This window comes from Mobula birostris, chromosome 6 (assembly GCF_030028105.1).
Source record: "Mobula birostris isolate sMobBir1 chromosome 6, sMobBir1.hap1, whole genome shotgun sequence".
NCBI lineage: Eukaryota > Metazoa > Chordata > Chondrichthyes > Myliobatiformes > Myliobatidae > Mobula > Mobula birostris.
Genome location: NC_092375.1, coordinates 29,512,261 through 29,528,701, shown reverse-complemented (window position 1 = coordinate 29,528,701; position 16,441 = coordinate 29,512,261). Strand labels below are relative to the sequence as shown.

At 43.3% G+C, this 16,441-nt stretch overlaps 1 protein-coding gene across 2 annotated transcripts in view; it reads left to right on the top strand.

Annotated features, from left to right (window-relative positions):
* The window catches only part of LOC140198893 (ephrin type-A receptor 3-like), a 289,537-nt gene that overhangs the window by 184,191 nt on the left and 88,905 nt on the right, over positions 1-16,441 (top strand). For both annotated transcript variants that reach the window (XM_072260103.1, XM_072260101.1), the window contains exon 5: positions 2,040-2,375. In XM_072260103.1, coding sequence (XP_072116204.1) covers positions 2,040-2,375 — 336 coding nt within the window. The remainder of the gene's footprint in view (positions 1-2,039; positions 2,376-16,441) is intronic.

Genomic DNA, 16,441 nt, shown 5'->3' with positions numbered 1-16,441 from the left:
CAATTGAGTTGATGGGCACAAAAGAGTGAGTAGATCACAGGGAAATGGGATATATAACATTGCCTTAAGAGTTAGCATCAATTTGATGAGCTGATTGGCTCCCTTTATGTTATAAGGGAAAATAAGAATGCGGAACACAGAACATAGGCCCTTTGGTCCGTGATAATTGTGGCAACCATGATGTCAAATGAAACTAATTCCATCTGCTTGCACTTGATCCAGATTCCTCCATTCCCTTCTTGTTCGTATGTTTATCTAAATGCCTCTTGATTGTCACTGTCAGGAGTGGTGTTTATTACCAATGTGCCCTGGCACCTACCATCTTCTGTGTAAAGTAATTTGTCCCACACATCCCTCATAGACTTTCCTCTCTCACCTTAAAGCTATGCCCTGCAATGGGGTGACCAGAACCAAGCACAATACTCCAAATATGTCCTAGCTAAAGTTTTGTACTCCTGCAACCTCACTTCCTGATTCTTGTACTCAATATCAGATAAGACGTTTCATCAGTGAAAATGCTGATTTCTGAGAGGAACCAAAAGAATGCTGAATGCTTTCGTTTTGTTGGCTGTCCCATTAGTGTACGGTTTAAGTGAATCTGTCATTTTTGCATTATTTATTAGCTCAGACTGTCAGGCATTCCTTTTCTTCCCATATTGAACATAAATGGCTTTGTAATCTATTATTAGGGAGATCAGGAAGGATGGATGCTGTAATTGAATGTAGGAACAAACCATGGAGTGTCAGTGTATTAGGACGGATGACTATTTGAACTGTGATGATTGCGTTGCCAAGGTGACTGAAGATCTGAGCTAGAAGAAAAAGAGTATTAAGGATAGTGAAGCAGTGTCTGATGACTGCTGGCAAGAAAGTTCTAGTGGTGCTCTGGATATTTATCATTGAACTGCCCTGCATGCATCAAACTAAGTTTAAACAATACAAGGAAATTAAATTTAGCCAATGTCACTGTTTCTGTTAAGGTAGTTGGATGGAATTTCCTCATACTTTCAAGCTTTAACAGTATGTTTGGATTATTGCTTTTTGTTATATTTTTTCTACTTCTATATCATAATAATATTCATTTGAATTCATTCCCATTGACATTCCCTGCTGTTTTCTGAGGTGTGAACCTTGAAGTAGCAGATAGAGGAATTGCATACCAATGTGTTAAAACATTCAGTTCTGATATGGCACGGCTTAGTTTCACCAACCTCCATACAAATACTGAGAAGAAGTAGCCCAGTAACACTCTGGATTGCACCAAGTAAGTGCTCAAACACTGAAATGTGAGACATGCCTGCCTGCCTGCCTACTTATCACCTGACTGGTCTCACCATTGAACGTAGAGGAAATATAACGTTCTCAAAGTTATGGCATTGCAGAAGCAACAGAGACATATGGCTTAACATAACCAACAGGTGGGCAAAGTGAGGCAGCTTTATACCAACGCTTATAAAAGAACTGGTGCCACTATTGACCTACCAAATGCCAACTTAAACTAAGCCCACAGGCATTATTGGATAATGGTTTATTATCTTGCCTTACAAATATAATAGAAATAAGGAATATTAAATGAAGAGAAATTCAATAAAGTGCCTCTATGCTTCATAATTCCAAGGGTTAATCAGTAATCTATGGGGCTTCTAATACTTAGCAACTCGTTGGAGAAGGATTAATAGTTCATTTCACATTAAAATTAAGAGCCTATATGAATCCTTTTCGTGTGTCGTATTTTCTTCTGTTAATAAAGTCAGACATCAGATACATTCATTCAGCAAGGTCCGAGGGCTCAAAGGATTAAGCTGAAATTATGGTAAGCCAAATTTAATTAAAATATTATTGCTGGCTGAAGGATCACATGGTTCTGCTGGTTTTCCTCTGCATCTATCCGGCCCACAGTGATTTCTGTCCCCCATTCCCCCCCCCCAGTTTAAACTATATGAGTTTATTGCAGGTGAATGGTTTTACTGCATTTTAGGGGAGTGGCAGTTAACAACTTTCCTGTTTGTAATTTTTTTCCTTGTCTCCGGTGGTCTCAGGGCCTCCTTCCATTCCGAGAAACGTGTTTTCCAACATCAACGAGACGTCAGTGATTTTGGACTGGAGCTGGCCAATCGACGCAGGGGGCCGCAAGGATGTCACCTTCAGCGTCTTCTGTAAGAAGTGCAATGTTGGCCCCAAGCAGTGCGAACCCTGCCTGGGCAATGTTCAGTTTGTGCCACGGCAGACTGGGCTGGCCAACACCACCGTAACCGTGGTCGACCTACTGGCGCACACCAACTACACCTTCGAGATCGAGGCTGTGAACGGAGTGTCTGGACTGAGCTCGGTGCCGCGGCAGTTTGCTGCCGTCTCCATCACCACCAATCAGGCAGGTAAGTTCGCTCTTTATTTGAAGAGGGGGAAAAGAATCAGAATGGTACTGTAAATGATTTAAGATGAAACTGCTTTCACTGGCATTTGTGTGATTAACTGGAGGGCAGAGGTGGAGGATGGAGAGTTTTCTTTTAACCTGGTGAGACGCTGCAATCTGCAATGCATTTTGGACATGGAAGATAGATGTACATTCAATGGTAACTTCCAGCAAGGCCAAGCAGAAAGATCAGAAGAAAATGTGATCAATTGGTATCTTATTCAGAGGGTCAACAAGCATTCAATGGCTAAAGCCTTTATATAATGATATATATTCCTGGGAGCCCTAAGATTTGTAGATTTTGGGTCAATTGCAAAGTAGTTCTTTAAATATTGAGTCTTAATGACATTATTAATCACTGACTCAGAATCCAGTGGATGCAAAGAAACCATAATACTCCTGTTAGAGCCTGCGCATTCCAGCCAATGCATGGCATGATCTACCTCCACGGCAAGTAGGCAACATTTTTTCACTCTATCTTTTTACATGTGACGATACTAAAACAACACCAATAAAAGGAAATACAGTGTTATTAGTACAGTGTAATTCTTTCTATAAAACTTGGGCAGAAAAGCACGTTGAACATTTTTTTTTGCTGGAGCTGTCAAATTTATTGGCAGTATTATGACCTGTGGATGCCAACTTGAATTGTTTAACTATCTAGAAAGATCAGTGCAAGGTTACTGTCTGTATTCAACTCCCTGGGTCACTGTGGTTTGGAGAGAAATGGTGGTGCTAGACAGCTGTTCTGTACAGCTCCATTTAAGAAGCAGCTCTGCCCATGACCCCGTCTTTTCTTCATGCTGACTGTAATATTGGCATCGCATTCCTTGTGGGTTTAGTGAGGTGTCTTCACAGTTACCACTGTGACTTTTGTAACCATTCTGTTTCTATCTGGCTTAACCATTCTGTATTATGCATGGCATTTTATACAGGTTGTGCCAGTAATTTTGAGTGAAAGGAATTATGTTTTACCTCTTTTGTGTTGCTGTGGCAATACATCTCACTCCTTATTATGCATGGAATACAATGATTTTTAACTATTTTATATTCACATTAAGTCCAGTGTGCAGCAATTTAGCATCAGGAACACAGTGAAACCAGCTCTCCAATGACATTATAGGATTAATACCATTGGAGAGTATATGTGTATAAGAAAGGGACACAACAAAACAAAATTATATTAAACAAACTCCATTACATCCTGAAGAAGGTCACATCTGAAAATGCTGACCCTTTATTCTTTTCCACTGACCTGCTGGGTTCCTCCAGCACTTTGTGTATGTTATTCCATTACATAGTTATTTCTTCAAAGTATTTTGGCAATGCTTGCTTTACCTTCTGGGTTTAAAAGAAAGAAACAAAATCCTAATTGAATGCAAACATTCATTAGAAACACTGGCTCAATAAAGGAAAATGCAGGAAACAACCAGCAGGTCAATCAACAGATGAGGAATGAGCAGCAGTTAAAATTTCTGATTGACTAGTTGACTCTGTTTTTCTATCCTCAGCAGCTACCTGATCTGCTCAGTGCTTTGAGCATTTTATATTCCTTATTTAGGACTTTCAGTACTTGCAGATTTTTTAATTATTAATGATTTTTTTATTTATTTAATCGCCTGCCGCATTTTTCTTGGGCGTTTTGCCCGTTTATGCCTGGGGCAGCATGGTGGTGTAGCAGTTAGCAGAATACTATTATAGTGCCAGTGACCTGGGTTCAATTCCTGTCGTTATTTGTAAGGAGTTTGTACGTTCTCCCTCATGACCTCATGAGTGCTCTGGTTTCCTCCTGCATTACAAAAAAATAACGTACGGGTTAGTAGCTGTTTAATTGTTCACATTGGTATAATTGGGTGATGCGGGCTCTGAGTTGGAGGGGACTGATACTGTGCTGTATCTTTAAATAAAAATAATATAAAAACAATTAAAGTGTATTTATACCAGGAAGAGATTCTTCTTATGCATTCATGGGATGTAGGCATTGTTTATAACCTACTGGTAAATACTCTAAAGCAGCTAATGGTGACCTCCTTCAGGGCTGACTGTGTGAGCTTTCTGGAGTTGTTGAGTTCACGCTATTCTTGTGGATCTGGAGTTGTGTATGTGTCATACTGAGGCAATGGCCGATTTTCCTCTCTAGAAGGCAAAGGAAGTACATCAAATGGTTTTCTTCACAATCTGATTGCTTCATTAGCACCACTACATAAAGCATTTTAAAAAATCTATTTTTGACTTCATTAACCAAATTTGCATTCCCAAATTAGCAAGATGGGATTTGAACTCATGATGTTCATCCTCCGTTGGTTACTCTTTCAGCCCAGGCTTGGTCTTGGGACTGTAATGCTACTTCAAACAGTGGCACGTGACAGCACGTGACGTGATCACAAGTGAAAACTCCTGACATTCTTGGTCCTGTGTTGACCAGGAACATTGAGAGTAAATTGCAACATCAGTAGCCATTGCCTAGGCTGAGACCAGTTAAAGTCATGAGCAGGAGATGAATTTGAAATCTCCTTTGTCTTTGGATCTTGGCAATATAATTGGATCTGAGGAACTACCAAGTGAAAAAAGATGTTTTGGTGTCCCCTGTGTCATCATTTGTAGCACTTGTGTTTTCAGTTAAGTCACCTTCACTTAAGGGATAAAGGCAAACAAATATTTTCATAGGGATTTGTTAAGTAACTTCTGTTTATTGAACGTATAAAGTTGTACAATAGAAAGCATAAATCACAATTCAGTTTAATATAAACATGGGCTTGCACAAATTTAAAGAACAGATGAGTTTATTATTTTTAATCATTTAAAGTGCTTGAGCTAAAGGACTTGCTTAAAAGCAGCAATTGTTTAACTTACAGAGTTGTTGTTGGCTGAAAGCCCATGATTGGTATTTTCCCTGATTGAAAAATGTAGGGAATTTAAAGGGGCTGTACTTTTACAGCACTCGAGTAAATTTGAGTCAGTGCTCGATGTAATCACTCTGTCCCCCAGAATGCATTTCAGAAAATTTAAAAGCCATTAAATTCAGTGGTGGCTTTGACAGAAGCCTTCTGCCAAACCCTACAATAAACATTCTGGGGGCAAAACCCCCTGTGTTGTTGTTGTTATTGAAGCCTCACCATCCCATCCAGAGTGTGACCAGCCAATTAAATTGTCCACTGAAGCTGGCCCTGGTAAGTGTGAGCCCATGTGGACCAAAGGTAGCAGTTGTTCCAGGATTTATAATCCTTTAAATTTTAATATTTAAAATACCTAAAGTGTCCACGTGACTCAAGCTTCATTCAGCTTTCACCCTGTAATAGGACAACTTTGATATTCAAAGGCATTTGAAAACATTAGACAAAAGCAAAATGCTTTTAAAAAAATATCTTTTTCCCTATAGTCCGAAGTCTGCACAGAAATGGTAAACTCTCAGATCCTGTACCTGGGCTGACCTGGATCTGAAAGGCAATTTCCAGTACAGCACGAGGATCACAACTAAACTGGATCCCTACACAGGAATGATCGCAAGGTTTAGCCATGAAGCATAGTATGCTGTCCAAGTTGCATGCCATCTTGGACAATGTCTCCCATCCACTACATAATGTACTGGTTGGGCACAGGAGTACATTCAGCCAGGGACTCATTCCACTGAGATGCAACGCAGAGCGTCATAGGTAGTCATTCCTGCCTGTGGCCATCAAACTTTACAACTCCTTCCTTGGAGGGTCAGACACCCTGAACCAATAGGCTGGTCCTGGACTTATTTCCTGGCATAATTTACATATTACTATTTAACTACATATGGTTTTATTGCTATTTATTATTTATGGTGCAACTGTCATGAAAACCAATTTCCCCCGGGATCAATAAAGTATGACTATGACTATAGTAACAGATGTTGTCCCAAAAGTTACTCCATCTTGTATTTACAATATTTACATGAGAGTCCAAGATATCCCTCCATTGGAGTGGATAACAGTGACAGATGAACCCTTCAGAAGCATTGGCCTCAAGCCAATAAACTCAGCCCAATAAGAACCCAGTGCCAAAATGGATTGAGTCCCATGCTAATGTGTATGGGCAGCAACCGGGTAGGTCTGCCCAACGCTGGCTGAATGCACTCCATTTAATTTTTCCTCTCACTCTCCCCTGGATCGGCTTGTCTGGAGATCAGAGGCCTGATGCCCGTGAGTCTGGGCCAAGAACTGGAGGCTGGAGGCCTGATGTCTGCGAGGATGAGAATCTGGAGCCAAAGCCTAGAGGCCTGGAGGCAGCCTGTCCTGGAGTTTGGAGGCCTCTGTATGTGTGAGAACAGGAGGGTGGGAAAAGAGCTTGTTGTCCTGTTGTTGCCATGTCTTGTTTTGTTGTTGTTGTTGTGCTGAGCATTGTGGGCATGCTATGTTGGAGTCAGAATATGTTGGGGCACTTGTGATCTACCTCAGCACATCCTTGGGTGGGCTGATTGTTAATACTAATGACACACTTCACTCTATGTTTCTACGTACACATGATTAATAAATCTGAATCTGAATCTGTGGAGTCTCTATATATTCAAAAGGAAGATTGACAGAATCTTGCATATTAACGGAATCGATGGGTAAAATGTTAATGTGGTTATCAGATCATCAGATCTCAATCCTGACCAGAATACCACAAGAAGAAATTACAATAGCACCACTCTGGCACTGTGATACTCACTTAGAACCATAGTGTCAGCCTAGTTTGCTGGCTTAGCTCCTGGTGAGAAGTTCAGTGCTCAGTCTGCTATAGATGTCGATAAACTGTGAACATTTTTAAAAGAACACAAGCACATCTCTGGGATCATCAGTGAGTTCTGGACACTGCGGTGAAGGAGCAGGTGGCACTGGGAAATTAGAAAATAGTAAAATGAAATGTTGAACGAAAAAGCAAAACTATCTTTGGTTGTGGTTAATTAGAGATAAAAAGCATAAAGTGATAGAATAGGGCATAACTGGGGAGAAGTGCATTGATTGATAGGTGGGAACATAGGTCTCCTCTTCAGTCAGGCTTAATACCTTCAATTACCAGCTGCTGCTCTCCCAGTTGTCCATTTTTGTTTAGATGATTGGCACCAGAACAGGGTGCTCCACAGTTGATTTATAGGAGTGTTTAAAGAGGCAGAGGTCCAATTAGTTCCCACCCAGGTATTATGTGGAGGAGCTGGCACAAGAGTAGAAATGGATTATGAGTGAAAAATAAATCACTGCACAGCACTAAAGTCTCCTTAAGATTTTCCAGTTCCAGAGGAATAAAAAAGATCTGTATCGACTGTTCTGTTATATTTAACCTGGCATTTTTCTACCCTCCCACATTCCAATTGGAATATACAAATCTCATTGGAACAGATATAAATGGAAGAGCATTGAAAAGTAATTTGTTCAATTTTCAGCTGAGCGATCTTCAGCAAATTATATCATCTGAAGAAACTCTGATATACAATTATGAATGGGATGATGGTACAATCCCACAGCTCCAGCAGCCTGAGATCAATTCTGACCCTGACTGCTGTCAATGCAGAGTTTGCACATTCCTCCTGTAACTACAACAAGCAGTAAGGCTGATCAACACCTACAGCCCTTCACACTCCCCGCTACCATGACATAATCAGTTCCTGTTAGAGTGTCCTTACGTACAACACCTCAATGGTAACATCCCTTTATGGACATACAATTAATCTATGTATCTAACTTATGTATTTATATTTTTTGTGTTTTTTATTATTGTGATCTTTATCTTATTGTGTTTTATTATTATTATTTTTTATTATTATGTTATCTTTTTTTTATGCTGTATCTGATCCAGAGTAACAATTATTTCATTCTCTTTGACACTTTGTGTACTGGAAATGACATTAAAAAATCTTGAATTTTGAATACTGGAATGTTAATTGGCTGCAGTAAGTGATTCATTGTAGGTGAATGGAAACAATAAGAAGAATCAAAGGGAAGATGATGGACATTTGTGAGGGTCAATAACTTGCAGGGAGACAGAGAAATAAGGTCAATGGAATGGGGCATATGGGATTGCCCACTTAGAAGTCAGCGTGGATTTGAGTTTAAGTTCAAGATCAAATTTATCGAACATATATGCAACCAAACAAAACAACATGCCTCTGGACCACAGTGCACCCACAAAACATATCCTACACAACACATAAAACAAAATATTACCAGAAATAATTTAATAACATATAATTCAGAATGCATGCAGGGTGCATCACAGGTAAGCAGTAAGCAGTTCGCTGTCTGAGTGATGAGACCTTGGTGGTGGCAGGGTATTCATTAGTCTCACAGTCTGGGGGAAGAAGATGTTACCCTGCCTTGCAGTCCTAGTTGTGATGCTCCTGCACCTCCTTGTTGATGGCAGTGGATCAAAGAGATCATGGGATGGGTGGTAGAAATTCTCAAAGTGCTTCAGGCCCTTCGTCTACAATGCTCCTGGTAAATGTCACAAATAGGGGGCAGGGAGACCATAGAGATCGTCTTGATAGTTTTTGCTATCCTCTGTTGGGTCTTGCAGTCTGTTGCCTTGTAGCTTTAGTACCAGCCAATGATGCAGGCAGAAAGGACACTCCTGATGGTGTTGCTGTAGGAAGATGGCAGAGAGACCTGCATACCTCACTCTCCTCAGGAAGTGTAGATGCTGCTGTTATGTGCATACCAAGGAACTTTGTGCTCTTCACTCTCTACACAGCAGAGCTATTGATGTGCAATGGAGAGTGGTTGACCTGTGCCTTCCTGAAGTTCACAACAATCTCTTTCGTCTTGTCCCTTTGAGACTCAAGTTGTTGTCCTCGCACTATTTAACAAGCCTATCTACCTCCTCTTTGTATGCTGACTTACAGTTGTTGCTGATGGGGCCAGCCAGCTGGGACTGACTGTGGTCTTTACATCAAGAAGTCTAAGATCCAGACACAGAGAGGAGTGTTGAGTCCCAACAAGGACACTTTACCCACCAGCCTCTGAGATGATCGTGTTAAATACTGAGCAGAAGCTGATGAACAGCATCCTGGCGTAAGAGGCGTTGTTTTCTAGGTGGGATAGGACAGAGCAGAGGGCCAACACTATGGCATCATCAGTGGAATGTGGGATCGTATACCATCCATTACTGATCTCTCAAAGCACTTCATGATTATTGAAGTCAGTGCCACTGGGCAATAAATTTTTAGGACATTTACTATAAACACAAGAATGTCTACAGACACTGGAAATCCAAATCAATACACACAAAATGCTGGAGGAACTCAGCCAGCCTGGCAGCATGTATGGAAAAGTGAGGAAACAGCCAACGTTTCCATAAGACCATAAGACATAGGGGCAGAATTAGGCCATTTGGCCCATCCCATCTGCTCCGCAATTCAATCATGGCTAATCTTTATTCCCCCTCCTCAACCCTATTCCCCTGCCTTCTCCCCGTAACCTTTGATGCCATGTCCAATCAAGAAGCTATCAAGTTCTGCCTTAAATACACCGAATGACATGGCCTCCACAGCTGCCTGTGGTAACAAATTCCACAAATTCACCACCCTCTGGGTAAAGAAATTTCAACATATCTCTGTTTCAAAAGGGCACCCCTCTATCCTGAGGCTGTCCCCTCTTGTCCTAGACTTCCCCCACCATGGGAAACATCCTTTCCACATCTACTCGGTCTAAGCCTTTCAACATTCGAAAGGTTTCTGTCACAAGGTGGTGGCTGGGAACGGACCCAAGTGCAAGACACAGACACTGAAGTACTAGGGACAGGACTAGGATACAGGGCGATGGAAAGGACATGGACGGGAAACCCAGGAACCTGGAACAGGACTGGGCAAAAGAGCTAGGAGCCCGGGCTTGGACTCCGAGCCAGAGACTGGACAAGAACCCAGCACCTGGGTCTTGCCTCTGGCTCGGACCCCAGAACTAGGCAAGGACGAGGCTTGGCAGACAGGCAGGACGAGGCAGAAATCTACAGGTTTGAAGCTTGAGGCTAGAGGCTAGAGACTTGGCTTGGCTTGGCAAGAGGCTAGAGGCTAGAGTCTTCAGGCTAGAGGCGTGGCAGGAGATGAGGCAAGGCTAGAGGCTTGAGACTTGAGGCGAGGCGAGGCTGGAGGCAGGAGACTTGAGGCGAGGCTGAGGCTGGAGGCAGGAGATGAAGCTGAGGCTGGAGGCAGGAGACTTGAGGCGAGGCTTGGCAGGAGGCAGGAGACGAGACGAGGCGAGGCTTGGCAGGAGACGAGACGAGGCGAGGCTTGGCAGGAGACGAGACGAGGCGAGGCTTGGCAGGAGACGAGACGAGGCGAGGCTTGGCAGGAGACGAGACGAGGCGAGGCTTGGCAGGAGACGAGACGAGGCGAGGCTTGGCAGGAGACGAGACGAGGCGAGGCTTGGCAGGAGACGAGACGAGGCGAGGCTTGGCAGGAGACGAGACGAGGCGAGGCTTGGCAGGAGACGAGACGAGGCGAGGCTTGGCAGGAGACGAGACGAGGCGAGGCTTGGCAGGAGGCAGGAGACTTGAGACTTGAGGCTTGAAGCGAGGCTTGGCTCTTCCTGGGCAGGGCGCGGATCACCACCCGACAAAGGCAAGGGACAGGAAGGGACAGAACCAACCCCAGGTAACGGCAAGATGGCCTGGCTTACCTGGGCAGAGGCAAGGGACAGGAAAGGAGCTAGGTACAGGGTGGCTCCAGGACCAGACAGCAAGACAAGGCAAGGCTACAGGCAAAGCAGGGTGAGACAGAACTTCAGGTGAGGCGACAGTTACTGGCAAGGCAAGGCAGGGCTTCAGGTGAGGAAACAGAAGGCAGAGGAAGGGATCCAAAGAGTAAGGACAAGAACAATCCAGCAACCACGCCCTGGTCTCTGGAGGTATTTATGCAGCCAGCCCCAACTAGCATCAGCCGACTCAGTTGGAGCTCAACAAGACAGAAACAGGGTAGATGGGAAAACCTGGAGCAAGGGTCGATGGACCGGACCGTGAACCGGAATACGGACTTTACGGACAGGACTATGACAATGAGATCCCCCCAGTCTTTCTAAATTCCAGCAAGTATAGACCCATCAAACGTTCTTCATATGATAACCCTATCATTACCGGAATCATCCTTGTGAACTGCCTCTGGACCCTCTCCAATGCCAGCACATCTTTGCTTAGATGAGGAGCCCAGAGCTATTCACAGTACTCAAGGTGAGGCCTCACCAGTGCCTTATAAAGCATCACCATCACATCCCTGCTCTTGTATTCTAGACCTCTTGAAATGAATGCTAACATGACACTTGCCTTCCTCACCACTGACTCAACCTGCAAATTAATCTTTAAAATGTTCTGCTCAAGGATTCCCTAGATCCTTTGCATCTCAGATTATTGGATTTTCTCCCCATTTAGAAAATAGTCTGCACATTTATTTCTACTACTAAAGTGCATGACCATGCATTTTCCAAAATTATATTTCATTTGCCACATTCTTGCCCATTCTCCTAATCTGTCTTTCTGCAGCCTACCTGCTTCATCACTACTTGCCCTCCAAAAATTTTCACATCATCTGCAAACTTGGCAACAAAGCCATCTATTCCACCATCTAAATCATTGATATACAGCATAAAAAAGAAGCGGTCCCAACACCAACCCCTGTGGGACACTCACAGCTCACTGGTAGCCAAGCAGACAAGGATCTTTTTATTCCTACTCACTGCCTCCTACCAACCAGCCAATGCTCTAACCATGTTAGCAACCATTTTAGTTTTGGGCCGAGACCCTTCATCAGGGCTGGAAAGAAAAAGACGTCAGAGAAAGAGGGTGGGGGAAGGAAGGAAGAAGTACAAGGTGGTAGGTGATAGGTGGGACTGGAAGAGGGGACGGGGTGTGATAAAGAGCTGAGAAGTTATTGGTGAAAGAGAAAAAGAGCTGAAGAAGGGGGAATCTGATAGGAGAGGCTATAAGATCATGGAAGAAAGGGTAGCAGGAGGAACACCAGAGAAAGTTGATGGGCAGGTAAGGAGATGAGGTGAGAGAGGGAAAAAAGGAATGGGGAATGGTATGAGGGTGCAATTAATGGAAATTCAAGAAATAAATGCTCGTGCCATCGAGTTGGAGGCTACCCAGAATATAGGGTGTTGCTTCTCCAACTTGAGTGTGGCCTCATTGTGTTGTAGAGGAGGCCATAGACTGACATGTTGGAATTGAAATGAGTGGCCACCAGGAAATCCCACTTTTTCTGGCAGACAGAGTGGAGGTGTTCAGCGAGATAGTCTCCCAATATACGTTGGATCACACCGATATACACGAGGCCACCTCAGGAGCACCAGATACAGAAGATGACTCCAACAGAGTCACAGGTGAAGTGTCGCCTAACATGGAAGGACTGTTTGGAGCCCTGAATGACAGTGAGAGAGGAGGCGTGGCACTTGTTCTGCTTGCAAGGATAAGTACCAGGAGAGAGATCAGTTGGAGGGACGAGTGGTCTAGTAGGCCATTTACTGTTGATTTGTGGGGACCCAGAATGAATATAGCTGCCTTGAAGCCTGCAGGGACAGTTGACTGTTTCAAACAGAAATTAAAGATTTCCATTAAAACCTCAGTCCCTCAGCGCCTGTCTGACAGTGCAGACATATGAGTGTTTATCCCGATCAGGATCCTTATCATCTCATTTGTGGCCAGAGAGAATATGAGGTCTGAGTATCCAAGGTAAGGATGGGCGATAGCCTTGCAGGCTGCATGAAAGTTGGTATACACCAGGCCTAATATATTAGATTATTAGATTATGAGGACACGCAGTCCTCTTTTATTGTCATTTAGTAATGCATGCATTAAGAAATGTTTCAATGTTCCTCCAGAATGATATCACAGAAACACAAGACAAACCAAGACTGAAAAACTGACAAAAACCACATAATTATAACATATAGTTACAACAGTGCAAAGCAATACCGTAATTTGATAAAGAACAGACCATGGGCGCGGTAAAAAAAAGTCCCAAAGTCTCTCGAAAGTCCCATCATCTCACGCAGATGGTAGAAGGAAGAGAAACTCTCCCTGCCATGAGCTTTCAGCACCACAAACTTGCCGATGCAGCACCCTGGAAGCATCCGACCACAGCCGACTCTTGAGTCCGTCCGAAAACTTCGAGCCTCCGACCAGCCCTCCGACATCAAGCACCGAGCACCACCTATGCCGAGCACTTCGACCCTGGCCTCGCAACAGGCAATAGGCAAAGCCGAGGATTTGGGGCCTTCCCCTCCGGAGATTCTCGATCGCACAGTAGCAGCGGCAGCGAAGCAGGCATTTCAGAAGTTTCCTCAAATATTCCTCCGTGCTTCTCACGTCTGTCTCCATCAAATCAGGATTGTGCAGGGTACCTACTCACAAACACACTATCATTTTGGAGCAGCCGCGTGTGCTGCGTCGCACCGCCATCTTCTCCTCCCCTCCTCCTATATCCACTCCTCTGGTTGTGAAGTTGATATACTGGTGGAACTTCTATAGGACATTTTTTAAGTTGGTATGATTGACGTCACCAGCAACAAAGGAGACACCATCAGGGTGGGTGGTTTCGAGGTCACAGATGGCACCATAAAGCTCCTAGCACATTTCTGCACAAATACAGGGGGTGAGATATAAATAGCAACAATCACAATAGCAATGAACTCCTTTGGTATTAGAAGAGCCTGAACTGCAGTGAGCAGTGGGCCGTTACTACTAAAGCATTCACATACCATTTCTTATTGACACAGGCACACAGACCTCCTCCATGGGTTTTGCCAGAGGTTGCAGAATTTCTGTCTGCTTAAAAGAAGATTAGGCCCTCCAGATGAATGGCCAAGTCTGGAGTAGTGTCGTACACTTGCCAATGCCTCAAGAAATGTGCCAACAAAAGCAAGCACCCCTGCCAGCCCAGTCATTCTCTCTTCTCTCAACCAGCAGAAATTTATAAAAGCTTAGGGCACATATCATCAGATTCAGGGACTGCTTCTAATTCACTGTTATCAGACTCACTTAGCAAAATAAACCCCTCATATGCTAAAAGATGAACTTTGACCTCCTCGTCATGGCCCCTGTACTTTGTTTATCAATCTGCAGTGCACTTTTCTGCATTTTGGTTTCTTTTAACTGCTTCGATGTTCTTATGCATGGAATGATCTGTCTGGATGGCAAACAAAAGAAAAGCTTTTTATTGTATCCCAGTAAACATGACAATGACAAAACAACACCAACAACTGTAAGACCACAAGACCATAAGATGGCCATTTGGCCCATCAATTCTGCTCTGCCATGTCATCATTGCTGATCCATTTTTCCTCTCAGCCTCAGTCACCTGCCTTCCCCCATATACCTTCATGCCCTGACCAATCAAGAATCTATCAACCTCTGCCATTATTTTAAGAATTCCACAAATTCACCACTCTCAGGTTAAAGAGGTTCCTCCACACCCTTGTTCTAAAAGGATAACCCTTTATTTTGAGGCTGTGTCCTCTGGTCTTAGACTCTCCTACCATGGAAACCTCCTCTCCACACCCACTCTATCAAGGCTTTTCACCATTCAATGGGTTTAAATAAGGTCACCCCTCATTTTTCTAAATTCCAGTGAATTTAGGCCCAGAGACATCAAATGCTCTTCATATGAAATACCATTCAATCCTGGAATCATTTTTATGAACCTCCTTTGAACCCTCTCCAGTTTCAGCACATCCTTTCCAAGATAAGGGGCCTAAAACTGCTCACAGTCCTCCATGTGAGGCTTCATCAGTGATTTATAAAGCCTGAATATTACATCCTTGCTTTATATTTGAGTCCTCTTGAAATGAATGCCAGCATCACATTTGCTTTCCTCACCACAAACTCAACCTGCAAATTACCCTTTAGAGAATCCTGCACAAGGACTCCCATATCCATCTGCACCTCAGATATTTGTATTTTCTCTTAGTCAGCCCTTTCATTTCTTCTACCAAAGTGCATGACCAGACACTTCCTGACACTATATTCCATCTGTTACTTCTTTGCCCATTCTCCTAATCTGTATAGGTCCTTCTGTAGCCTCCCTAGTCCTACATGCCCCCCACTTGTCTTCGTGTTGTCGGCAAACTTTGCAACAAAGCCATCAATTCCATCATCCAAATCATTGGTATATAATGTAAAAAGAATTGGTCCCAACATAGACTCCTGTAGAACACCACTAGTCACCGGCAGCCAACCTGAAAAGGCTCCCTTTATTCCCACTCTTTGCCTCCTGCCAATCAGCCACTGCTTTATCCATGCTAGTATCTTTCCTGTAATACCATGGGCTCTTAGCTTGTTAAGCAGCCTCATGTGTGGCACCTTGTCAAAGGCCTTCTGAAAAACAAAGTACGCAATATTCACCTATTCTCCTTTGTCTATTCTGCTTGTTAATTGTTCAAAGAATTCCGACAGATTTGTCAGGCAAGACTTTCCCTTGAGGAAACCATGCTGACTATGACCTATTTTATCATATGCCTCCATGTACCCCAAAACCACATCCTTAACAATTGACTCCAATATCTTCCCAACCTCTGAGGTCAGACTAACTAGCCTATAATTTTCTTTCTCCTGCCTCTCTCCCTTCTTGAAGACTGGAGTGACATTTGCAATTTTCTAGTCTTCCAGAACCACTCCAGAATCTAGTGATTCTTGAAAGGTCATTACTAATGCCTCCACAATCTCTTCAGCCATCCCTTTCAGAACACTGGGGTGTACACCATCTGGTCCCGTTGACTCATCTACCTTCAGACCTTTCAGTTTTCCAAGAGCCTTGTCTTTAGTTATGGTGACTTTACACACTTCATAACACCTGACACCTGGAACTTCTACCTTACTGCTAGAGTCTTCCACAGTGAAATACCTATTCAGTTCAACCGCCAGTTCCTTGTCCCCCGTTACTACTTCTCCAGCAACATTTTTCAGCGGTCCAATATCAACTCTTGTCTCTCTTTTACACCAAGTATTTGAAGATATTTTTGGTATCCTCATTAATAATATTGGTTAGCAAACTTTCATATTCTATCTTTATTTTCTTAATGAGTTTTTTAGTTACCATCTGTT